The sequence below is a fragment of the Phymastichus coffea genome, unplaced genomic scaffold, assembly GCF_024137745.1.
Source record: "Phymastichus coffea isolate CEN01 unplaced genomic scaffold, Cenicafe_Pcof_1.1 PCOF00036, whole genome shotgun sequence".
NCBI classification, from domain to species: Eukaryota; Metazoa; Arthropoda; class Insecta; order Hymenoptera; family Eulophidae; genus Phymastichus; species Phymastichus coffea.
Window position 1 is genome coordinate 827,100 of NW_026706847.1, and position 25,504 is coordinate 852,603.

At 45.8% G+C, this 25,504-nt stretch overlaps 1 protein-coding gene across 1 annotated transcript in view; it reads right to left on the bottom strand.

Annotated features, from left to right (window-relative positions):
- The window catches only part of LOC131663474 (POU domain, class 2, transcription factor 1-like), a 109,118-nt gene that overhangs the window by 18,603 nt on the left and 65,011 nt on the right, over positions 1-25,504 (bottom strand). The window contains exon 4 of the mRNA XM_058933907.1: positions 5,924-5,980. Within this exon, the coding sequence (XP_058789890.1) occupies positions 5,924-5,980 (57 nt within the window). The remainder of the gene's footprint in view (positions 1-5,923; positions 5,981-25,504) is intronic.

A 25,504-nucleotide genomic window follows, 5' to 3' on the forward strand; every position in this document is an offset into this window, starting at 1 on the left:
TAGCTCGTTTCCGTCGACCAATCGCACATCGCCATATTGTCGAGCGAAAAACACTTTCTAGACGATATGTCGGCAAGGTGTAGCGTTAGCTTAATGGCACGTCGAGCGTATCGTGTTTCGAGAGAAACGTTCGGTATCTTCGGAGAAAGGAGCGCAAGAGAAGTGTGCGCGCCGCTACTCTCTCCCCCCCTTTTTTCCCTGTTCGTCGCACCTCTTTCTCACTTTCCTTCCCTTCTTCGTCCGTTTTTCACACTTTTTTCTTTCTCTCTGAAAATGTATACGCGCGCGCGTGTGTCGTGTTCGAGCGCTGCAAGGTACACACCTCGTATTTCGCGTAATTTCAACGATGGTTGCGCCGGTAGTAGGGTTCGGGTTCACGAGCGAGGTCACATCGAAGAGCATAAAGAAAACGCTGGCTTTTCGTACTTGGAATTTCAGAATTCAGCGTGACAGAATGTGTAGTGTGCCGTTAAAAATAACAATGTCATGCGGAACTACTGGTGATGTTAATCTCCTTAAAAAGTGTTTCAAATTCATCAAATCTTTTTTGTAAAAGAAACATTGTCACTTTCAAATATTAAGATTACTCCCAAATGTTTCTTCAGCGTAAAGTCCACGCCTTCAATCGCACGTATCAGACGCATATATTTAACTGCACGACGTAGAAGCAGAAATTTACCTTCATATGTTACAATTACATTCACCATCGCAAATGAGAAACTGGCTGCCGTAATCCAAATAAATTCCAAGTTATTCAGAGCAACGTTTGAAAACGCTTTCAGAAGCAAACTCGATAAAGCTCTGATTTTGAATTAGTACTTTACAAGCACATCAAGATGTGTCTATCGACAACTCTAACTACTCTGCATCTCGAAGAATTCAACTCAAAATAAAGCCCGTACCATTCGTATGAATTCCCGAATAGAGCATTTCCTCGTTGTATGCGTCTCTCTCCCTCGTTTTTTTTCTTTTTTTTCGAAGAGGGGTCGAAGAGCCCATCGAGAATCTTGACGATCATCAGCCTGTTGCCGCTCGCTGCCGCGGCCCTTTTCACGATCGTCGAATATAAAAAAGAGAGGGAGAGAGAGAGAGAGAGAGGCCGAGGGTTGTGCTACCCTCGAGAGCTGCCACCCCCGCGTTTTATACAGTCGCGTGGCTGGTAGATAACGGCCTGCTAATTGATTATAATAAGCGTCGGAGGAAGTCACCAGGCGCGTGCAAAGGGGTTGCTGCTGCTGTTTCATGCCTCGTCGACCGCTCAAACGCTCTCGTTTCCGCTTTGCTTTACGCTAAACGACCGCTGCGATTGCTCTCTCATTCTTTTTTCGGTGGGATTCATCAATCATTTTCTTACGAACGACCGCGGCGCTTCATGCTTTTCAACGGCGTTGCCCCGTCGCGCGGTTAAAACACTGTCCTTTTACCGATAAATCTCAATCCGAACTTGTAATTTCTCTGCGAATAATCCAATTTGATAATGCACATCGGCTCATAGCTTACGCAAGTTCAAATTCTCCGTCTGAATGTGGCACAATCACGAATCCATCGGCTTACCCTAATTTACGATATCGACTTTCAACACGGAAATATCTGTCGAGTCATTAGATGTTAAAAACTAATATTCGTGGCGCGGATCTATTAAAGCGAGACGGCGGTGGCGGTGGCGGTGGCGACAAAGAGGTGATTATATGCGTTCGCGCGGAGGCGTCCTGAGGATTTATCGTCTTCATTTGGCATGGTATCGAGGAGTGGGGGGGGGGGGGGGGTCTCGTCCATATTTACGGCGTCGTTACGGGCAATATGGCGCCTATTAAGCGATATACGAGCGCCGCGTCTCCGATCGAATTGATCTGCCTCCTCGCGCCCGCGCGAGCAAGAGCTCAATCAGCTTAATAAATATTGATTATATTTAATTATCGTATGGGGATATAGGCGCCGCGCCGCGCGATCGTAATTGATCGAAGCGTCAGATGCGTTAGCGCGGCGATAGCACGACGAGCGGAATTAGAGGGACGCCATTTCCGGATTAAAGACAATCGGAGCTCAACGAACTTTCATCGGGCCAATCAATAAACTGCAGGCACACACCATGCAGCCATTTGCTTGCGCGGGTGAGATCGACGACCAAAGAGAGAGAGAGAGAGAGAGAGAGAGAGAGAGAGAGAGAGAGAGAGAGCAGCGCGCGCGCGCGTTCGGCAGTGCGTTCCGACGGTCGTTACGTGAGAACGAAAAACATATCTCGCCGGCCGTCTTATTGGTTTAATTGCTAATTGCTATACTGTTTTTTCTTCGCAGCCGGTCCGTTTCGTCGTCTCATTGCTTACTTCTTCTCACCAAACTCGGATACGTACTAATACGGCATCAGGCATCATGACGCAGTGCATTAACATTGATAGGCTTAATCAAGCGTCTTCTCCTCTCTTCCTCGTCTTCCTCTCTCGAAAAGGAAGTGCACTCAGCTTGTCTTTTTGCTCTCCCGGAGTAATAACTTTATCCCTTAACGAGGCGGCACTTTAAGCAGAGAGCGAATTAAGCAGGCCTAATCGCCCGGGAGAGCAGCAGAGGCAGGTGCATAATACGAATCAAATAGCACGAGCGCGAGAGCAAAAAGTATCAGACTCTCTCTTTCCCTCGTCGTGAGAAACTGGCGCGGAAAACATAGCATCTTGGAACTGTTGCAGCGCTGCTTCCATTGCCGGTCGCTGCTGCAGCATCGTGCTCTTTCTCGCTTCGTGCCTTTCGAGGAACGCGTGCAACACTCGGCACCGCTCGTTTTCCGTTTCTGCTTACGCGATTAACGCTCTCGTGTGAACGTTGCGCTTTTCGGCTGAAAACCTCGCGTCCCGCGTGGAAAAGCTTCACGGCGATAATGAGCCAATCGATTGACAGGTTAGATGCATTTTCTGAGACGTTTTTCGCGGAAGCTAATTTGATTATTACATCGCGTGCCAATTAGAATTAACGATAAACATACGAATCGTCGCTGATGAATAAAATTGATTTGGTAATATTTTCTGAGCACGGAAAGGAGAGATCGACCCGGAGAAAAATCCGGAAATCGTCGATAGAAACGTTAAATAAGCCTTAGGGCTTGTGACCCTCAAGTCCGGGCGAGCGGAAAAATTTAAATTTACGCTCCTTCTCTCTCTCTCTCTCTACACACGCACTGGGAATCTATATATATAGACCTCATGCATAACATGCGCGAGCTAGACTTTATACATACGCGCTGAAGGTGTTTGCGGAGAGAGAGAGAGAGTGAACGGTCACGCGCGTCAATGGACTTTTTTCACGATTGAAAGCCAACTCTCCCTTGCCGAAGAACATTTGAATAACAAAGTTGTGGCCGACTGCATTTTTCGACGACGAATACGTTTATTCGACCTCCACTACGCATTATGACGGCTCGCCTTTCTCTCTATTGACCGGCGGCTACTTTGGTTCTGACCTTTTTATTCTTCCAGATACATTAAAATCCCATTTATCTCATATCTCATATTTTCGCTTCGGTTACACACGGCTAACGTCAAGGCACTTACTCGTATCGAGCGCCAAGTAATCTTTTGGTTGTCATTCGATAATCGCTCGGCGAATCAAGAATGCCGATAACTGCTTAACAAGAAGTTCTCACAATACGTAGAGCCGCATGTCTGCATAATATGTAAGAAAGCGTCGTGCCCGCGGGAGGAGCACACCAGTCGAATGTTATTTGTCGCGCTAATGCGTTGCGGAAGTTAATACGTGACGTAAATTACGTTAGTTCCACACGAGCGACGTGCGAGAGAGGGCACGACCGAAGAATCTCGTAGCTGGCCATATTCGAAAAGCAGGTGTCCCGCACGCCGCTCGCATGACTAAACCTCTGTCGTCGTCGCATGCGCGCGCGCGCGCCAATCTCAAAAGGCTCGCGCACCGCAGAATCTAATCGTTGCCAATCGAATCGGATATTTTTCAACGTGAGGATTTCGACACCCGCCAAAATTCTCATTCTCTTGCAAAGTGTCAGGGCTTCTTCATTTTTTTTGTGGTTCGCCGTATCCTCGCGAAACATGTCGACCACCGTGTGCGAGTAATATATATAGGTATACCGGCCAATCGGAAGTGCGTCAAATTACAGAGGAGCGAGCGCTCTGATATTAATGAGGCCTAATCACATGCGCCCTGTCTTTCGCTTCCTCTTCATCGACTATCCCTTTCCTTTCGCCACCTCTCTCTCTCTCTCTCTCCCTTTCTCTCTCTCTCTCTCTCTCTCTCTCTCTCTCAACTTCTCATTTCTCGTCAGCCTCCGAAAGCTTCGCGGAATCGACATTAAAATGAAATTACTAATTGACTCGCTCGGACTTCTTCCGCACAGCTAAAGAGCAACAAGACAAACAACCAGTTTTAATGCTATAAAAGTAAAACACGGGTTGGCAATGACTACTCTCTCTCTCTCTCTCTATTTTTTCTTTTCATTTTGCTTTGTGATCGGAGTTGGTGTTTTCGTAGGCAGATCATTCGTATAACGTAGAGCCACAGTTACGACCGCCGGAACGACGATTTCCAAGGAGCACGGGATTCTTTTTTTTTCTCCTTTTTTTTTGTCTACTGACCGACCTCGTACGTCCTCATTTGCGGGTTTTTGTGGATCAGCATAAAAAAGAAACTTTTCAACGAGTTTATGAAAATTACACTTTACGCTTTCAGTGGAGATACATTTTTGGGTAAAATACAATATTATTCGACGAATATTTATATTTTATGCAACCTACAGCAACTAGTACGTGTGACTTTCAGTGAAACACATTCTGCGAAACATTGCGTACTTATATGGCGACCCTCATAAAAAAGCCCGACAACGCCTGGCAAAGGCATAAACGCCTGGCATTCCTTGTAAACTCTGCAGAAAGTTTTTGACGTTTCCTCTCGTTATTACAGACGCCCGTTACACATTTCTACGCCACCGGATTCGTTTTTTACAGATATCGATTCTATAGGAATTTAAAAATTTTGTTTGTTAAACTTAACATGATACTTTTCTAATTGAACCGAACCACAAACATAAAATAGTATTTATTAGAAAGAAAATAATATTGAACATCTACCGAAGCTAAATTGGAAAATAATTGACCTAAAGTATTTTACATAAAATATAGCAAAAATTAATAAATTTTTGAAAGAATCATATGTTCAAGATTCTATCGATTATTGAAAAATAATCAAATATAGGATTACGTCGTGTAGAATATTCACGTAAATTGAGTGTTTGAAATAAAAATTGGCGTTAAATGAAATCACATAGAATCGGTATCTATATGAATCGAACCTTGTTGTATTACAAGAACAGGCTAAAAAAAGGAGAAATATTACAAAGAGAGGGAATTTAAGCGAAAGTGAAATGAAAAAGAAGTCGCCTCGGGCTCCAATTGAAGGTCGGTACAATTTGCAAATTGTTCATCGATTATCGGTTATTTTACAACTGCTACCACCCGTCACTACATCCTTGCCCTCTGCACTCGGAAGAACAAAAAAAGCACACGTATACAAGCGCTTCTTTTACGACTCTCCATTTCTTGTAAAAACGTGCAGTTTCGGCTCCTGCGCCGCGTCGCCCCGCGGGGCTTTTGCGCGAGCAAATGACAAAATGGACGCGTACGCAGACACAGGCGCCGTGTAATAATTGTGTTTATGGCTTTACTTTACGGATGAAACGGAATTAGCTGCAAGTCTTCGTCGAAAAGTGATGATTTTCAACGCGTGCTTATAAGAATATATACTTTGATATAGACGTGCTTCCAATAAAATTTTTGACACAAGTACTTTGAATCCTTCGCAATTTCTTCTTTTGTTGCTTGGTGTTAACGCACTTTGGGATAATTGAAATGCTGCGAATTGTTTCTTAAGAAATTGAAATTGGGAGTACTTGTGATTTTTATACTCTTACCGTGCATGGATTCTGGCGATGCCGGGTCCTTTTCGATTCGACCGAGGGCATCGCTCGCTGTAACAAACAAATAATTTAGCTCATTAGTGTATTTTTCATAATAGCCATTGTTACAATTCACTGAATGAAAAATCAACGCAATGTCGAAATCAACCTAAAAAAACCGTCGGAAAGATTAATATATCACATCATTATCTTATCTCTCGAAAGAAAGAGAGAAAGGTGTGACGGTCGATCTGAGCGCTTATCAGCGGAAACTATTTCGAAAGCTCGTTGCCAAGACAATCGTTCTTGACCTCTCTGTCTGTCTCTCTCTCTCTCTCTCTCTCTCTCTCTCATCAATCGAGCGGTGACGTCATCGCATAAATTTGCGCTTGCGCACTTATCCAACGGAAAATCACGCTCCGTTATCACTCGCGTCTCACAGCCGATCGCGGGGATCCTGAAGCGGCAATTTTTCAAACGGTGTCCGCACCCTCTTCGGCGCGCTGCTGCCAATATTCAAATAATCTATTTGGTGCCTCGAGCGAAGTAATTCCCGGAGTGAGATGACCAGCATACGTCACCGCTGGGCTTTTTGTGTCGCTGCTACGACACCCTGGGGGGGTCGCCAACCACCGGACTGTATTCAGATAATCCCACCTACTCCCGGCTGGCTCGGGGACATTTCAATACGGGTGGCTTTGTCCAGCTACTCTCCTCTCTGCTGGGCGACGATAAACGAGCGCGCGAGGATATTGCGGCTTTTCGGCTGTATTTTGTCGGCGCAGAATTTTTCACTGAAACACGTGCCGACCGAGCTGCATATACGCCGCTGACGATTCCATTGAAGGATCAGCTCGTTCCATCATCCTAATTGCAGAAATAAGGGCAAACGGCTCATGCGGGCGGTACTTTTCCCTTTCTTCTTGTCTGTTTGTAATTGGGATGGGTGGGTTTTTGGAAAATGCGTAAACTGACATCAGGGAAGGTAATTGAAACCCGCAGTTCAGTGATGTTTTTCGGCTGACACTAGATATATCCATTTTAGTCGAATTTGGTATTATAATGAAGAAAATGATCGTTCGCGTGAGATATGATTAAAACAATAATCGAGATAGCGAGTATAAAAATAAATTTGACACTCTAGAGCAATCGCCCGATCGGCATTATTTCATCGGCGATATCGTTCGAAATCAAATAATATTAATCCCTCGCGACCGTTTCTTTCTTTTTCGGAAAGGTAAAAGGGCCAAGCCATGCGTCTGCGCGCGCTCGCGCGGAATATCCTTCGATGTTAAAAAGTTAGCCTGCACTTACGACGAGCAAATCGAAGGAATCAGTGGCAGCGTCGCGGTTTACGAAGTACAAGCTCATCGCGGGGGGAATTCTCAGGAGCTAAAGTGATTCCTCGACAGCAGCAGCGAGCAGCAGCATGGCCAGGGTGATGAGACGCGGACGGCTGAGGTCGTTTATTATTGAGGCGCGTTCTGATTTCCGAACGTATCGCGTGCTGCTCCGCGCACGTGCGGCCGGCGTATATTCGCTTCGCTATTCATAAAGGTCGCTTCGAGCGTCAGCGCCTTCGAGCATCGCACGATCGCATTGGCCGCAAGTTACTGCGATTTTCATTTCCCATTATTTCCGTTCTCGCGATTCCTCTCCCCGCGCGCTCGTATTCCCTGACAAAGTACAACTGGATCAATTCAATTTGCTTCGGCAACGACGACTCTTGTGGGAGCCATTTGTTAATCGATAAGTTGACGAGGTGTACCTCGTCGAAAATACAGATTATCTCATTATGCATACAAAGAATTGAGTGCATATAAAGGAGAGAAGGGGAGGGGGGAGTTATCCGGCAAATAGGCGCTTAAACGAGTACCGAGCAATGCCGTTGGCTGTGTATTTTTTACAAATAATGCACAAGTAGGTGGGGGGACAGCAGAAGAAAAAGGCCGACGTCCAAGCACGCTGAAGAATTCATAAGCAAGCGCGCCACTGGTGCGTCGGTATGAGAGAACGCTAATAAAAGTGAAAATAATCCAAAAGTCTATATACGAATCATCGAGCTCGCACACGCCAGCCGTAGCGGTAACAGCACGACAGGCTTCTCATAAAAGATTCATCCCTTGGCATTTGAGGCCGCGAAACTGACCACAATGTCGGCGCATTGTGTATACATACTCCACGGCAAATCCTCTCTCCTTCGACGATGGCAATTTCACGCCGGTACACGTGGCACGTCATAATGGACTTGAATTCGCGCGGAGCGAGCCAACGACGAGCGAGACGCTTCTCGCTAATCGCGCGACTCTTTATCTTCCGGAATTGCTGATCAGAAACAATCTCTAACGGCAAACTCGCCAAAAACAAAACAATGAAATGAAAATGACTTTTACGACGTCGAGCGACTCCGCAATAAAGCTCTTCCACGCTCAATATTCTCTGGCACATTTACGATTGCCAGCCTATAAATTACACTTATGTATATGGCATCGAATAGCAGACTCGCGCGCGGTGCTGCTGCTCCATGCACGCAGACGCGCTCCAATTTTTCTTTTTCCCGATCGCGCGGCGCGCACAGTCGACCGCACGGGCCACCATGAATACGAGATGTGGGCTTTGAATCTAGTTTGCCCGGCCTCTGCCCGGTAGCATCAATTTTTTAACCGCTCGCTGTCCATATGCACGCCACGCCGCGGAGAGCTGGATATGGAAAACACGTCGTTCACCGCCGCCGCCGTCGCCGTCGGGAGTGCGAGCCGCGCCATACCTTTTAGAGGTCAATAATCGCGCGTGTCTTTCGGAAAATGAACTCGTTGCGCGGCTGTGACATTACCTTTCAGCCTTTCAATTGTGTGCGGTTTCTATCTTCCTCGATTCTCGTCGGGAGTAAATAATCGCTTTTCGCGACTGCGAAAGGTCGTAAAAGCTGCCCATCCCCCTCTCGAAAAATGGAAAAGAAAATTAAAAGCTCACGGCGTAAATTTTTTCGCTCTCTCTTACTGCGGAGAAAGGTGATAAACAATATCGCGGCGCGCTGGCGCGCGCGAGGAAAAGTTGGCGTCGACGCAGATAAACGCAACGCGCGAGGGAGAACAGAGCTTGCTGCCGCTCTAATTAATTTACTAATTAAAAAAGTTAAATTAATGAGTCTGGCGTCGAAGGGCGAGAAAATGGACGGGGAAAAAAGTTGTATATACAGAGCCGCCGCGAGTTTTTCCAATTACAAACGGCGCCATTAGCGTTTATTTTTGAAACAAGAATATTCCCTGCCGACGCCGCGGGACATAATGAGAGAGGGCGCGATAATGGCGGACTTTATGAAGAAATAGACGAGAGAGAACTGCACGTTGCTTCACCCCCACCGCCGTTGCCTAGCGACGCGCAGACTTGACTCGGAGCAGCGGCCGCGGCGGGGGTTGCACTGCTCGCCGCCAAGGCTCGCCGAGTACGGGGTCTCGTGCGTTGCGTGCAGCTTGCCATCGGGAGGAAAGGGTTGCGCGTAATTCATCGAGACGCGTATACTTGTAACTCTTGATGAGTAAAAATGGACCGACCGCCACTGCGTGTTCGCGCCCTGAGTTATCATCAGCGGTTGCTATCTAACTGCGTATGATATAACGAGTCTTTGTTATCAACTCAAAATGGACACTGAAAAAGAGATGGATGAAATTGCTTTCACTACGTAAACACCTTTTTTTTGTACTTGAGCTTTTTTTATATCCTTGGCGAGAGCGAGAGAGAGAGCGCCGTTTCGCAGCAAGGCAGTTAACTCGGCAGTTTTTCGAGTGATCATACAGATTTCTAAGAATTCATAAACTTTAGCGCAAAGGCGCCATTGTCTGCTTCTCTTTCTTTAATGCAGAAATAATGCGGCTAAATTCTGCGCAACAAGAGCCAGCAATGTTCTTTGCGCCGCTCGCAGTTTCTACGTCTGAGGAATTTCGCAAGCCTTACTCTTTAGCCTCATAATTGATTTATTAAGCGATAAGTAGGGTGTGCAAAAAATAATGTCTTTTTACCTTCCGAGAAGTTTTGAAGCGCCTATAAAACAAAAAAGAATGTTTATTGCCCTCGTTATTGGAGACTGTCTTTATGCGCATTTACACGTTTTTCTGGTTGAGAATGAAAAGAAAGATGGAAGAAAAAAGAGTTTCGCTTCGTAATTGCAAATGCTTTGTTTGAATTGGCAAAGAGAAATCGATTGATCGACGAGTCTTCAAAAAAAGTTGGCAACGGCGCGATCAATAATTTTTTTCTAAGTAACCTGCCTCGGTTATGAATGCAAGTGTAAAGCTCCGAAGAGTTAGGACAAAAGAGAAACCCTGAAACCGATCGATCACATTATCATCAATGGGCTAATCGTCGGCGCATCGCAGTATAATCAATCGGTGAAAAAATTGATGGATCCGAAAATAATTAGCGATGAGCGACGAGAAAGAAAAAGCATTCGGTGCGTGATTCTCGCGATGATCACGCCTCACCCCTCTCCCACTCTCTTTTCACGCAGATGGCCAAAGAGAAGCAGGGTGAGACACCAGAAATTATTCGAAATTGATGAGTTTCCTTCTGCGCGATAATCGAGAAAATCACGAACGCGTGCCATGTATGTAGTAAGCTCGGGGGTGCAACCCCTTTTTTATATTTTATTGGTCCCGCGCTAAATATCCAAAAAAGAGAGAGAGACTTGCGAGCGAGGGATGCTATTGCGTCCTGTTGCGATCATTGTTGTGATTCCGAGTGCACTGGCTGTGTGTGTATGTATCCCTTTTGTCGGGGTCAGTGATGCCGTTGCCATAATTCTCTTTTTTACTCGCCTACGACATGAAGTGTTTGCACGCTCAGGGAATTATGAAGTTGTTCATCTCTTTCCCTTTATCTTAGCTTGGACTGATCAACCGCCGCAATGAAATGCACATTGTTTATACGACAAACACTCTGTAAAAGTTTCCAATTTTCGTATATATTTTTAATGGTCGACATATCGGTCATTACACGGCGCACTTTTATAGCATCATCAATCGTACTAAGTCCTGAGCCTAAGCACGCGCTTTCTGGTGTGAGCAGAGTAATTTTCGAAATGAGCCCCACAGTACGTCTTCCTCGGGAGCATGTGAAACTGCGCACACGCGTATACGGTTGTCTTTTAAGCGACCACCCAGCGACGTCTCGTTAAGTCACCGTGAAACTGTGCAGGCATCTTATACGTGCCACGACAGATGAAATTACCACTGCACTACGTCACGAGAACAATGAAACGGAATTCGCAATGATTATTTCGGCCACTCACGATTTCTCGCTTACTGGTCGACCAGAGCTTTGCTTTTCACGATATTCTCAGATCTATGACTTACGGGTTTAATTAGGCTACGTTAAAAACGACTGGAGACTTATTCACTGCGATAAAATAAATTCATTGGGTATAATTTATTGTATGAAAACGTTTAATCAGGCAACATATCAAAAGAATTCGCCATAGTTAATGGGAGCAGACTTTAGCCAGTTTTCGCGTGATTTCCGCTGATTAAGCAAATTATAATTAGTACCTCGTTTTTTTGCCGCAAGCGGCATACTACATACAGCTCTCGCGTATATCTTTTAGATATGAAATATTCATTGCATGGAGATTTTTGAAAGAGAAAAAAAAAAAAACGAAGGGAAAAACGACAAGTAAATGGCAACGAAGACAGAGACGACGTTGAGTTTCATGCACTGTTAACTTGTCGGAAGAAACGGAGTGGTTCGATGATCCAGATTTACATGTAGAACCGAGACCCAGTGCTCGCGTGTGCGTATCATTGCTATTGCCGGTAATTAGCGGAGTTTATCGGTCAATTATGACTCCCGCCTGCTCCCGATTTCGTTGATTAGAAACAACGAGCTCCACGTAGTTGTTCTCTGTAAGCAAGCACGCATCAATGCTCGCAAGATCGCAGCGATACATCGTTAAAAGGCACGCACCGAGCGATCGCTTGCATGAGATTAGCGCGAACACGGTACTTTTGAAGAATCGTTAGGACGATCGTGTCTGTTGTTTTAGGGGCGCAAGCAGCAATTTCTTTATTATCGCGAGCTGCCACTACACGTCACGGCCATTAGGCTCGTAACTTGGCAATGCAATTGAAATATTTGCATGAGAAAGCAGAAAGAGCGGTACGATCGCCTGCGCGGGCAGCGGACGTCTGGTAACGAGCTCTGAAATCCAATATACAGAGCGAGTGGAAGGCCGTGGGTTTTTCTGATAATTAAGTTATAAGCGAGGGCGCAACTCGCCGATTGCGCGGCACACACCCACGCGAGAGCGGAAAACAATGAGGGGGCCGGGCCATCGCGGCGCTTCTCCGACTGCTCCGTTGCCAATCCGGGCGATACATTATGTCAAACGGGAGTGCTCCTGGCAGCAATAGTAGCCAGCAGCCCGGTCGGACTCGCGAGAGGGCCAGCCTGCCTGCCTGCCGCGCGTCCTCCTCCGGAGCAGGAGCGAAGGGAGCGAAGGGAGCGACGCGGCCAATTATTTATCGGAGCAGACGGGATGACAATCGTTGCGTGCCGTAATCTCTTTATCCGCCGTCGCGTGGGCGATCGCCGGCGGCATCAATTTTTCCCGATAAGCGGCGAGCGTTCTGGCGTCGCGCTCGCGCGGCTACGCGAGCGAGCCCCCTTTTTCCCTGTCGCCGTTCGCTAATTATGTCTGCGAGCGCCGCGTCTACATACATCGGCAAACGAAGGAAGAAGCTGGGCGGTCGTTGGCGCGCGAGGTAGGGGAAGCGAGCTTCGCGGGAGAGGCAGGAGGTAGTGGGAGTAGCACGGCCGCGCGCACCAACTCGATTGCGCGAAATCGAATTAGGACGCGGGCGCGGAGAGTGGTAGTAGTTAGCGGAGCGGCTGCGGCGATGTAATTAATGAAGCTCGGGGGCCGCGCTCTCGCCATCTTGCCACTGACAGCCCGCGCGAGAGCGGCGCCGATATTATTTTCATTTTCAGCTCGCCCGAACAATTCTTAACTCGGTTAATTTTTATTGCCACTCCCCACCCGCCTTCGCGACGACGGCGACGACGACGACGTTGCGGCAAATCAATATTCGCCGTTCGATTAGCAGTCCACCGTGCGGTGGACAGCTAGGCGAGAGAGAGAGAGAGAGAGAGAGAGGCTAAATCAATGTCAACCGAAATTTACCGTCCCGCCGAGTTATGATTTTATTGCCCCAGCCGTGCTGCAATTGCCAGCGACAACTACGAAAGTTTGGATGCAAGGTATGCCAGACTTGCGATCTCGAAGACGGTCTTATTTAAAGGTGCGCGCGCGTACGTTTGGAGGCTGAGAACGAGAATCGAGCGTGCCCGCGCGCGGGTTGTCCACGGTGGTTAACGAGGGCTCCAACTCATAACGCTTAATTAAGCCCTCGGCTTATATTCGCGTTGCGCCTGCGCGCGATCGTGACCGGTCCAGATCTCGCCGCCCGATAGCGATCTGATAAAGGCGCCCTTCCCAGGCAGCGCGAGCGTCTCGGTAATGAACGCTTATACGCTGCCGCCTCCGTGACGACGGAATATCTTTAGCCGTGGCGCTAGGAAGCCAGCTCGCCCTCCTACGTTTCCCCACCGTTCTCGGGCCTCGCTCGCGCGTCCGCGCGCTTCGCCTGGCCTTTTAACGATTGTCGATCATAGCCGCGACGACGACCTTTGTCCGCCGTTCGTTTCGAGTCGGCCCGAGAGCTCGAGACGCCCGTCCACGGGAACTCGTCGCACGAGCGTCTTCCGAGAGTGGCCTCGGATAGAAGCTAAGCGGCGCAGAAGTGAGCTTTAAGCGGTTCCGCGAGAGGGGGTGAATGCTTGATCACGGCAAGCTTCCCGAGCGCTGCCCACTCCGTGGCGCTCGTGTGCGCGCGCGCCCGTGCTGGCTAATCCTCGAAATCGATGAACGCCCGTGCCGCCGCCGATAATGCAAAGCGCAACTGACATTCGACCTATCGACGAATAAGCCGATTAAACTATCGTTATGAGCTTAGGCGAATCCAAGCAAGTGCCCGCACACTCGCACTCTGTCGATACGTTTCATTAAAATTCATGCGAATTAGCATGCGTGCGTCTACTTCTTTTTTAGTTTTCTTTCTTTTTTCGCGTAGACGATGGATTTACCGTTATTCGATTATACTACTAAACTGAAATGTACGGAAAGAGACATTTGCGATTTCAACAAACAACAAATTGGCAAACTCATCTGCATTGCTTGAAGATCTGCAAACCGTGGTGATAAAAATCATCGATAAGAGCCTTTGCAACTGACTTGATCTCATCGTGAATATAAGAGGATGAAAAGGGGAGAGAGGGAGTTGAGAAAAAAAGATGTGCAGATGATCTCGCGAGAGCATTACTACTGTAAACTTTGGGAGTGGGATGAGTTTTAAAATGGCGATGGCTTCTCTCCCCCTTTCACCGCACGCGTACAACCCCAATCGCTTCAATCTGCTTTAATCATTGAAAAGGGGCTTGGTTTGCATTTGAAACTCGCTTGTGTGTTTGGTCGCGTCTCTCTCTCTCTCTCTCTCTCTCTCTCTTGCTCTCTCCTTCTCTTTCCCCGTGTTGGTTTGTTTACTGTGTATGGAGGACTTGCCCGATTCGAATTGAGTTCTCATTGATTCGACCTTTTTCTACGATTAAAGCGAGTATGGGAAACCGAGTGCCTATTATTCGTTCTAAATTATTTGACGAATAGTTAATCTCGGAAGAAAATAATTCTTCGATTAAAATCATAAAGCTGACGAGGACAGTCGATAATTTATTACACGACCGGTTAACATTCTTCGATGCATGATCACGTTGAAAATCGACGCAACCGATCACAGATGTGCATCACAGCCAGACAGAAACGTTCGTATCCCCATCACGGTCGTTTGAAAAATCGATATTTCAAAGTTGCCAATTATAAAACGTAAATTCAGACGGAGAGCACGCCAGTCGGACAGCCAATCGTACAAACCCAAATGCAAAGCTTGCGGCATTTGTGTAGCAGTCGCTCATCCAATCGGCTCTCGAGCTGCATAATGGATAAAGCGCGAGGGATGAATCGCTAGGGTACAGAAATAGTGGAGGGGGAGGGGAGCAATCAGCATTAGCCGTGACATCGTCCATTACGGTGCGGCGCGTAGACTTTAAAACCGACGGGGGGGAAATTCTCGCGTATCTGCATCGGCGTGGGTCGACAAAAGGAGTAGCGTAAACTCGATGCGGGACTCCCTCGCGCGCGATTCGTTCGAGCGCTCTTCTCCTGTCTCCTTCCGACACGCGCGTACCGCCGTTACGATATCGGCCGCGGCCGATTAACGAATTGTGCGCTCGCGGGCCGAGTGCGATTCTGAGTTTCGGCGTTGAACCGGAACCGCGCTTTGTTCTTTCTGTGTTGCTACCAATGCTCGGAGCATCGCGCTGTCGACTTGCGTTTTGTTTTTCTTCCGCCTACGAGCCCCGTGTGTGTGAGAAACGCACGCACTTTCGCGTCGCGCGCGCACACCGTGAGGTTTTTCCCCGTTTATCTCACGCGCAGAGGTAGTTTCACTTTTTTTTTTGTTCTTATAAATCGTACTGTCACCTTCGGTTCACGCAAGATTGCGATCGCACAATAGCTGTTAATAGTTGCTTGTGAATCGGAAGGACGCATAATCAGATATGCGTAGTGTGAATCTGGAATACAACTATCCTTAAATTATAAAATTGTATCGTGTTACTCGTAAGCTTTGGCGAAACTTGAATATTATCTCTTCGATGCTCACATGTACGCACACACTTGTAATATTAACGTGACTGTCGCTATTTATTACAAACACGCATACTCGATTTGCGAACAATAAAATTAATAAAAATAGGCAATTACGCCGATATATATTCGGCGATTCTCGAGCAAAAGAAGTTTTATATAAATTATATGAAAAAAGCAACCATGGCGCATGTATAATTCATAAAGCCACTCGGCGATGTAAACAATGCGACATGTGCTCTGTAAGCGATACAATATTAATTAGAGATCGAGAGATGGTCCACCTCGATTGTAATCGCCATGTAAACACTTACGTATACCGAGCCGAGTATACGGCCTCGAGTCGGCGTGCATTTTCTTCTTGCTCCGAAAGTGACAGATCCCGACCACCATCGAAGCGATTAACTCGTCGCCGGGCGGTACGAGGAAGAAGGAGAGAGACAGAAAGAGAGACGGAGAAAGGAAGCGACGTCGTTTTTTCCTCCCCTCGGCAGCAGCAGCAACACACATGCACGCGCTGAATGAATTGATTAATCGCCGGGGCCACTTTCTGGACAAAAGGTGCGAGGAGCGGCCGACACAATGCGTATTTTCGGACGTTCGCGTGGCCGTGGCGACTCGTGTACTGCTGAGCCGCCGATGGTCAGCCGCTTTGCCCCTTCTCTCTTTCTCGCGGATACTTCTCTCTCTCCGTCTCAGCTGGCAGCACTACACCCCCACTTCTCTCTCACTCTCTCTCTCTCTCTCTCTTTGGCGAGAGAGCGCGGCCGAAGGGTACATACATTATGCGCCCCCGCGCGCGCACGCGTGAATTATAGAGAGCCAGAACCGAGTGGCCTTTTAATTTCCGAGGGAGACCGAGAGCGAGAACTCCCTGTAAAAGTGTCCGTCCAGAGAGTGAAAACTGGACCACACCACTGTACGCTGTCCAGTTGCGAACTACAAGGCAACGGAGAAAAAAAAGGCTAAGAGAGAGAAGGTTTTTCTGTACCTACCGCGCACAATCAACCAACGTTGTTAAGTTGTAAACCTCCACTCTTCGAGGAAACGAGGGAAATCGACACAACAGCCCTTTACGACTCTGAGATTTCTCTTTTTTCTTTTCTTTTTTTTTTTAGCTCTCCTACACAGATGAGCAGGATCGCCATCGTCTGTTACGCTTTTTCATAATACGAGCCGAGAACAGGAGGAACGATCTGCTTATCTCGCTCCGATCGGAATTTATGACATCGCGCGAGAATGTGTTCTCTCTCCTTTTTTTACGTCGTTGTTGTTCTACATCCTGCTGGTAAATAAGGTATTCACGCGCTGCAGGCGATCAATTAATGCGAAGTTGCGGGCGATATCTGCCGCCAATTGCGTCTTGATTAATCAATTGCAGCTACTATTAAGCCACCCGCACGCTGCCAGGCGTCGAGTAAAAAACACGATGATAGAAAAAAAAGCAGCCCTGTTGTTTTGTCCCGCCTCGCCGCTTGATACTAATCGCGCTTAATTAGAGAAAACTCGCGACTGATAAACGAGAGCCGCGACGTTGATGTTTATCAGTCCTGGAAAGCAGTATATGGGCAAAGTTTTCAGACGTAGTGGGCATGCAAGGGTCGAAATTGTATGTGCTGGGGTGTGCGAGAATAGACAAGAGCGGATTGTACAAACAGGGAAAAGTAGACTGCAGCCGGCCTTTTGCTTTTCGTTACAGTCTGCGCGCGTTCGAGTTCTATTGTCAGGCGCATATTATCAAAGATTTAACACGCTGCATGAACATTCTGCTGCGTGACCAATGCTATTTTCTAGTCGGGTAATTCACGTTCGTAAGTGTCCAAACAGTCGCGAAAAATTGTACAATTGCAGTTGAAAGAAAACAAAAGTAAATAAAAAATGCTCGTTACGGCGGGCTTGACAAAAGTACGACAGAGCTGAGCGCGATCGAAATTCCAGGATTAATGGTTCTCTCGGCGCTGGATAAACTTTTCTATTCGCGATAAGTGTGCACGCACGAAAACTTTGGAAAATGATTGACTTCGCTCTTGACCATTGGCACCCTCTGCTACAAGCTGCAAGAGAAAAGAAACGGACCTTGCAGCGACTGCAATGTTAGATCATCAATCACTCTTCTCCTCCGGCGATAATAGAGTGAAAATGTACTTTCCTGAAAAAATCCATTAACTATCTTTCGTCGTGTGACGAGTTGACAATGCGCTCAAACATTTGCAAGCTCGTGGTATCTTATTCAAATATTCGAGAATTTGAATCGGACGCCTTGGTAACGTTTGAATTCTTCGAAAAATAATTGTGGGCAGCTGGCGTGCTCATAAAATTGGTATAATTGGGAATCAGGAAGGGCAGAAATCGTCGGATTTATTTCGTTCCTTTGAAGCCACTCGAACAATCATCGAGCTTTGGCGAGGTGAAAGCATTTTCGGAGGGCCGAAACTCTGAACGCCCCCATTGGTCGACGTCGAACGGCGAGAAAAGTGGTGCAACGTGTCACTTTGGAGAGCACGGCTGCGAGAGTATTTTGACCCCACCCGCGCACATACGCGCGGCTGAGTTTCGCAGAGCCTCACCCCTGGACGCTCTACCCCCCCTGCGTTTGACCAGAGCATTGTCCAGTGAGAATGGCCTATTGTCGAATTGAATCATCGCCGCGCGCGCGCAGCTTTGGAATATTCACGAATGAGAAGGGCGAGATGACCATTGCTGCTGTTGCCGCACCCCTCAAAAGGTCCACTCGAGACTTTTTCTTGAATAATTGTCGGACCAGTGAATTATTGGCCTAATTGTTGTTTCGCTGCCGTTCTTTTGGAGCGACAAATTCACGGGCGGGAAGCTTCGACATTTGCAGCAGCGACGGCACACGTGTCCAGTTCGCGCGCCACCTCCCCTCCATGAGAAATCCGATTACCTTTGGCTATTTGATGATCGAAAAATGAAAAATCCTCGCGCATAACGGCCGTGTGCATGGCACGCGCCACGATTTTGTTCCGTTCACGCTCATTTAAATGGGCTTGGACATCACACTATGTTTTTCTACAGGTATAGCCAGTTTTTGAAACCGAGGGGTGGATGTAGTGCATGCAGTAACGGCATACGTGTTTATTTGGTCGCGTGCGCGCATGCAAATGTCACTTGGCGATGTAGCCTCTCGTTTAAATATGTCCGACCTTTTCGAGGGTCGCGCTGCCATTCACGTACACTTATTGTCAAATATTGTAATCATTAGTAGGGCGTTAATCGTAGGTAATTTGAATATCCTTCAAATACACTTAGTGATTTCATGCAATCCTGGATTTTTGGGTTATTGGATAATGAACAGATTATCACTTGAATCAATTTTTCACATCAATAATTAATTTTTAAAACTGCTATTTTTATCCAACAAGCATGGTTCTGAGCATTATAAAACAAACTTTTTCCGGCAATATTTTATATAGATAAAATAAAATATTGATAAACACAAGCATGATAAACGATGAGCAATCCCGCAATATATACCACCCGTATAGCTTAGCATGTCGAGGCTTAAGTGGCTGTTTGTTTTGAGTTGGTAATAAGACGGATTTTTTACGCGATTGACGTCTCGCACGCGAGCAGTGTGTATATCCAAGGGAGAAAAAATTGACCGGAAGTAAGAGTAACTCTTCAGGTAAGGGCTGGGGGGGGAGGTACGACCTAGTCTTTCTTACCCCAATGGGGTGGCTGCATTGTCGCATTGTAGTAGCGTTCGACAAAGCAGAGGCGGGTACCAAGCGAGAAGGAGAGAGAGAGAGTGAGACGGGGTCAAGCACTCGTCTATCATATCATGACTGCCGCCGGGCAGCCGACTACTTTATACGCGAAGTAAGGGGCTCGCGGCTAGTTTATACGCTTCATCATGATATACTTAAGAGACGAGGGGCCGCACACATGCGTATTTTAACTGCTCTGATTTTATGAAAAACTCGGTCGACGTCGTATCATTTTTCATATTTCTAATCTCTATGCCCTGCTATGTGTACGATGCCGCCCGTCAAAAAGGTCAACCTTGTCTCGCCCTTCTTTTGTCCCCGTGCTCCCTTCATTATGTCGTTTTCATAAACAAGCTTCGCGTATACACACATCTTTACACCAAATCACTTGTCCATTTTACAACCTTTCATCGTTCTGCCATATTTATATCCTCCAAGACAGAGTTATAAAATTATATCGCTTACACACGCGCGCGCGAGAGCACACTAGCACTCGTACGCACCCACGCACGCACACACGACTAAATCTCAAAAAAGTCATCTATTCGACTCAGTTTTTTTTCGAATGTTCAATTAGCGCTCTCAGAAAAATTTTATGATGATATGCTTTTGATTTATCCATTTTGTTATTCTATATGTACCGTTTGAAAATAACTCAGCTCTGCACTGCACATGCTTGTGACTTTTTTTCATCTATATAAATGCTCTGACTTCAATTAAATCGAAAACCTTGCTTTTATGGGTTACTTATGGTTTTGTTCGAATTCAGTAAAAAAACGAAAAGCGATAACTTTCATTTAACTTCGAATTCTGCGAATTAAAATACGTCGAAATTTCGTGATTTTTGCTCAAAATTTGGATCATAGCAGAGCTTTGAAAACGTAGATTCTGCGTAAACGTGTTAATTTTACGTATTAGTTTTATTATAGGAATTTATTTTATTATGATTTTTACTATTATTAATAGATTTATATGCAATGTTGCAGTTTTTGAAGGTCTGGAAGATTCGAAATATAGAGAATAAATACACCAAATATAGTTATCAGCATATTTTGAGCCGTAAAATGTAAATTTGGAAGTTATACAAACATTATCATATTTCCGTTTTTATTAAATTTCGTAAAATAAAAAAAAACGCGTACTTGGTAACTTCTAAAGTTAGAAGTTGTGTATTTTACCTGATCTTTTTTAAATGTATATCCGCCCATATTTCCGGAACGATTCAATCAATTTTAATAGGAATGAATTTAATTGAAAGAGTATGCTTCGTTATCAACTTGATTGAAGCATAACTTTACGAGTAAATACGAAAAATAAATTAAGAGTCAGTATTTTTTTATTTATTTTATTAGATTCTATTTATATCATATATTGATAAAATAAAAAAAAATAAGGCCCTACACGCAGTTTAAAAATTTGGCGAAATCCGTGCCGAAAGGAAGCATTTTTTTTTATAAAATTGACTATATATATTCGAGGTTTCTTACTTTCTAAAGTATTCAATATTTTTAAAGAAGATGAGATTCGTTTTTTAACAATTGTTAATGAGAATAATCGATCATCCTATTTGCTTGGCAGTAAAAAAAACCTTCACAAGCGGAAAACAATGGTTCCCGTCGACTTTTTAGCTTTCAAAACAGTCAAGGTTTTCCCGCTAAAATGTAGCTTTTTGGTATTTCTTTTTTAGACGCCGAAAGGAAAAATATAAGCAGGCCGTAAAAAAACTAACTGCACGTGAGTCGTAAAAAATCGCCGAGGACACGAACTAATGAGTTTGGATTTCTACCTGCAGAGGCGAGGGGATGCGGTCGCGCATGAGTCGATAATTTTATGCGCGAGGGAGGAGAGAAGGAAACGCTAAGACGTTCGTCTGTCAGAAAGCCACGTTTCGTTGCATGCGTGTCAATGGAAGAAAATTTGGCATTGTGCAAAGGAAAAATACACAGGCGGCAGGTTGTGCCTCTCTTAAAGATGCGAAAAATTTACAATTCTGATGCACACGTGCCACGCGTTCGATTATTATTATAGCGGGTTCGTTTGAATGCCTATAGAAGATATATTTGAATAAGAATCTGTCGTGTCGATCATTGCCTTGACTTTTGGTTTGGGCTGTAGCAGCTGAAGGCTTATTTGTCATTTTAAGTGCGCAGTTATTTTCAGATAAATTTCTGGGGTTTTCCGCGAATTTATGACTGCGGAAATAAATCAACCTCTGACTTCGGATTTTTTAAGTGAAATCGACATGCAAAGGGTCGCGACACCGGCTAAAAAACTAACAACAATATAGCCATAATATAAGAATGAGATCTCGGTTGGTGAGCGTTGACATCTATATAGAAGATAAATAAATCGAACAATTGTAATAGCACATATGAGCAAGTAAAATTCTCGAGCATAACAAAGCCGAAAGAATATTATCTACTTTCCACGACGTTTTAGAGAGACATAAAGGGCAACACCATGTATACGCACGCATCCCAGATGCTCGGCGAAAGGAAGTATGTATATCTATAGTAATTTCAGGACGAGGAGGCTCGGCCCTGAAATTAGCAGGCAAAAAGACCGAAAGATGATTTTCCAAAATAACACTCACTCCCTCTCTCTTTCTCACTCTGGGGCTCCCTTACCAAACAATGGCCGAGCAATTTCCCGAACACCAGCTGCCACCGCCACCTTTATCTGATTTATCATCGTGCTCTCGGCGCGCGCTTCTCTCTCTCTCTCTCCCTCTCTCCCTCTCGCTCGCGCGATTAGTTTTTACTAATTTCTTACGGCTTTTCATCAATCTTTGACATATCTCATTACTTCTCGCTCCTTCGATATATATTATTACTTTTACACGAAAATATCTTTCCGATGTGTGTGCTGCGTGTTCGGTTATTAATTGCAGTTTAATAGGCGTCCGAGCCCGCTCGCGCGCTTTCTAATAAATGGCTTTATTTCGTGCTTAGTAACACACGTGCGAGCCACTGCGGATGTATTATATTTTTATATTTGGATTCAATTTTCCAGCCGCTATCCGTAACTAAGCGTCGACGATGTGTGCGAACGCATTACTGATTAGGTATTAAATCAAGCAACGCATGGGAATGGTGAGAAGTTTGTGGAAATTAAATAGTAATGCGCATGGCGGTCAATAAATAAATCGTCGATAATAGCGAGCGATTATTCCGCTTATAAATTCATGCACTTAGGCCAAACGATAATGGAAAAGACAAAATTGAAAAGACTTCTTACTCGGCGGGAGATGTATAAATATACAAGAACGAACGGTGAATTGATCAGTAAAAGAGAGCAGTTAGGTCGTTGGAATGTGCGACAGAATAAGAGCAGATGGGGGTGGCAGGGAGAGAGAAAGAGAGAGCGGGGCTGTTCAATCGGTTATTGATTGGAAATGTAAGCCAGAGTCCAGAACACCAGCGAGAGAGCGAGAGAAGTAGGGACGCACGGTCAGTGCTGGGGAGAGCCGACAGATGGCCACTGGTCAGCCTCTTTTGCTCTTAAATCCTGCCAATGTCTGCTGCTTATTTCCTTTATTATAATTACTATCACGAAAAAGTACTTTCAAAAAGTATTCTCATATTAATTGAGGATTACAGGAAGAATCTACAAATTTCATTCTTAAATCGGCCAATGGCGACACACACTCGCGCGCGAGCGCGCGTCAATGTTTCATGTATACTTGTTTATAGTAAGTGTACGCACGGTGGAACAGGAGGCGAAACATATTATATGAGTAGCTCCCTCGCATTCATCCCTCGGGGCAATCTTTTCAATTTAAAGTCAAGTATCATGCTTTAAATTGCATCACGCTTTACTCCTCTCTCTTTCTCTCTCTCTCTCTCTCTCTCTCTCTCTCTCTCTCTCTCTCTCTCTCTCTCTCTCTCTCTCTCTGCCGTGAGTACTACTACAAGAGCGGCGGTGCTCCCCTCTCTTTAACCAAGACTCAATCACGCTGCTTAACCTCTGACCCCGCGGCGTTCACGCACACGCGATCAAACATTTTTTTCATCGAGAAGCGCCTCTTTATTTCAATAGAGATATTCGCACGTGTTTGACGTGGGTAAAAGGGAATTTAATTTATGAAGATGTCATTAATATCTTTTGTTTTGCGTCATTATAAAAACTAAATATACTACTTATCAATTTTACAAAAAAAAGTCAATTTCAATCAGGACTCGAATTTAAGGTGAAAATGACGAGAGCTCTTATTAAGACATCCTCTCGGACGAAATTTTTTCATCGCATACCTAATTAAAATTAAATCGACTTAATCATACGATATCAATTTCGCGTATAATTTTGTTCCCTCTCGCCGCAAAAAAAGAGAAAAAAAAATGAAACGAGCGAAGCAGCAGCAATAGCAGCCACGCAGGTGCGCGCGCAAAAGCGAGATTTTTCGTGAAACCTGCAGGAGGATGTATAAGCGAACGAAAGGGAAAGGCATTATAAAGCAGCCGAGAAAGAAAGGAGAAGAAGCAAAAGAATTGCCTTGACGCGCGCGGGGAACTCGTCCGGCAAGCTTTTTGGACGCGCGCCGACACACGCGCGTACGAGCGAGCAGCAAAGGGAGCTTGACCTCTTGATACTCTCGCCAAGATGACTTCCGTCATTCGGCTATATGGATTCCGGTTGCGTGCGCCATGCCCGTAACATCATTTGTGAAGTTCGCGCTCGCTCGGTTAATATACTTTTTTTGCGCGAATATAATAAAGCCGATACGATGCAAATTTTAATATATTTGTAATTTTACGAGCGACGTTTATCCGCGGCCAAAGGTACGTTAAATTAATTTACTCGATGGCTTCTAAATCAATAAAGTTTTTTCTCGCCTCTCGAGCTCCGCGAAACTTAGCCTCTTTGTACGTGGCCAGCGCTCTCACGGCATTTCACCAGCGCGCAACAAAACGTTATGTTACAATCTAGCGATCAATCAGCAATTACATTCCGAAACTTATCGCGCGCGATCTCCATCGCCCATTACGTCATTTAATTGAGAGAGACAGAGAGAGAGAGAGAGAGAGAGAGAAACGTATCCTGGCAAGCGTCTAGCTGGAGACTGCATCCCAATGCGTGAAGCCCGCTAATTTAAATGCGCTATCAGCTAAAACTAGACGAGCAAAGAGCGCAAGCGCGAAGGGGGTCGCAATTACAAGTCTTATCGTGCTTTGCATTCCTAGGCAAGATTAAGCCGTATATGATCGCTTCTCGTGGATTAATCCACCATTAATAATCCCTATGGCGTGAGGATGCAGCGATATATCACAGGTTTGCTCGCGCTTTAAACGCTTCGCAGATAAAACACACACGTGTGCGCGTGTGTGTGCGCGTGTGTGTGCGCGTGTGTGTGCGTGTTGGTCTGCATACGCGCGCGTATTTTATAGGCCTTGACCCTCGAAAGAAGAGGCTGGGCTCGGAAGATCGTGTAAGATAAGCGCTCCAGTGCAGCGCATGTATTCTTTTCCCTGGAATATCACGATGTATATACTCTTCTTAGTTTTTTCATTCTGCTTTCTAAAACGAAATTGCGCTGCGGCCAAGAATAGCCTTGGCGAAACGTTTAGAGCGCGTAAAAGATTCGAGCTCGCAGTTCTAATATAACGAGAGTGAGGCGCAATTTTCGCGATATTATAATGAGATCTCCTCCTCCTCTCCGCAGAGGTTCAGGCTGCATAGGTAAACTGCGCCGCTTTCTGATGGCGCGAGATAAAGCGATGTATAACCCGAAGAAGAAGAAGAAGAAGAAGAGGAGGAGGAGGAGGCGGAGGAGGAGAGGAGTAGGAGGAGGACAACGACGACGAGGGCTAGGACGAGGAGGTGAGCATATAACGAAGCTCGAAAAATGAAAAGCCTCTAGCGCGCTAGCACTGGTGGCAGCGGCAACAGCCAGCAGCTCGTGGCTATAATAACGCGTTGGACCGTACATCGCATTATAGCCGCGCGTGTGTTAGTATGTGCGCGTATTACGTTTTATCTATAGAGCGTAAACCGGCGCATATTATCCGCCGCCTGTTACGGGGCGGAGTTTGCTGATGAGTTAGCAACGTATTGACTTTATAATAATCACGTTACGGCGAGCGAGCGCTCGACTCTCGCTGCAACGCGCACGCCTAATTA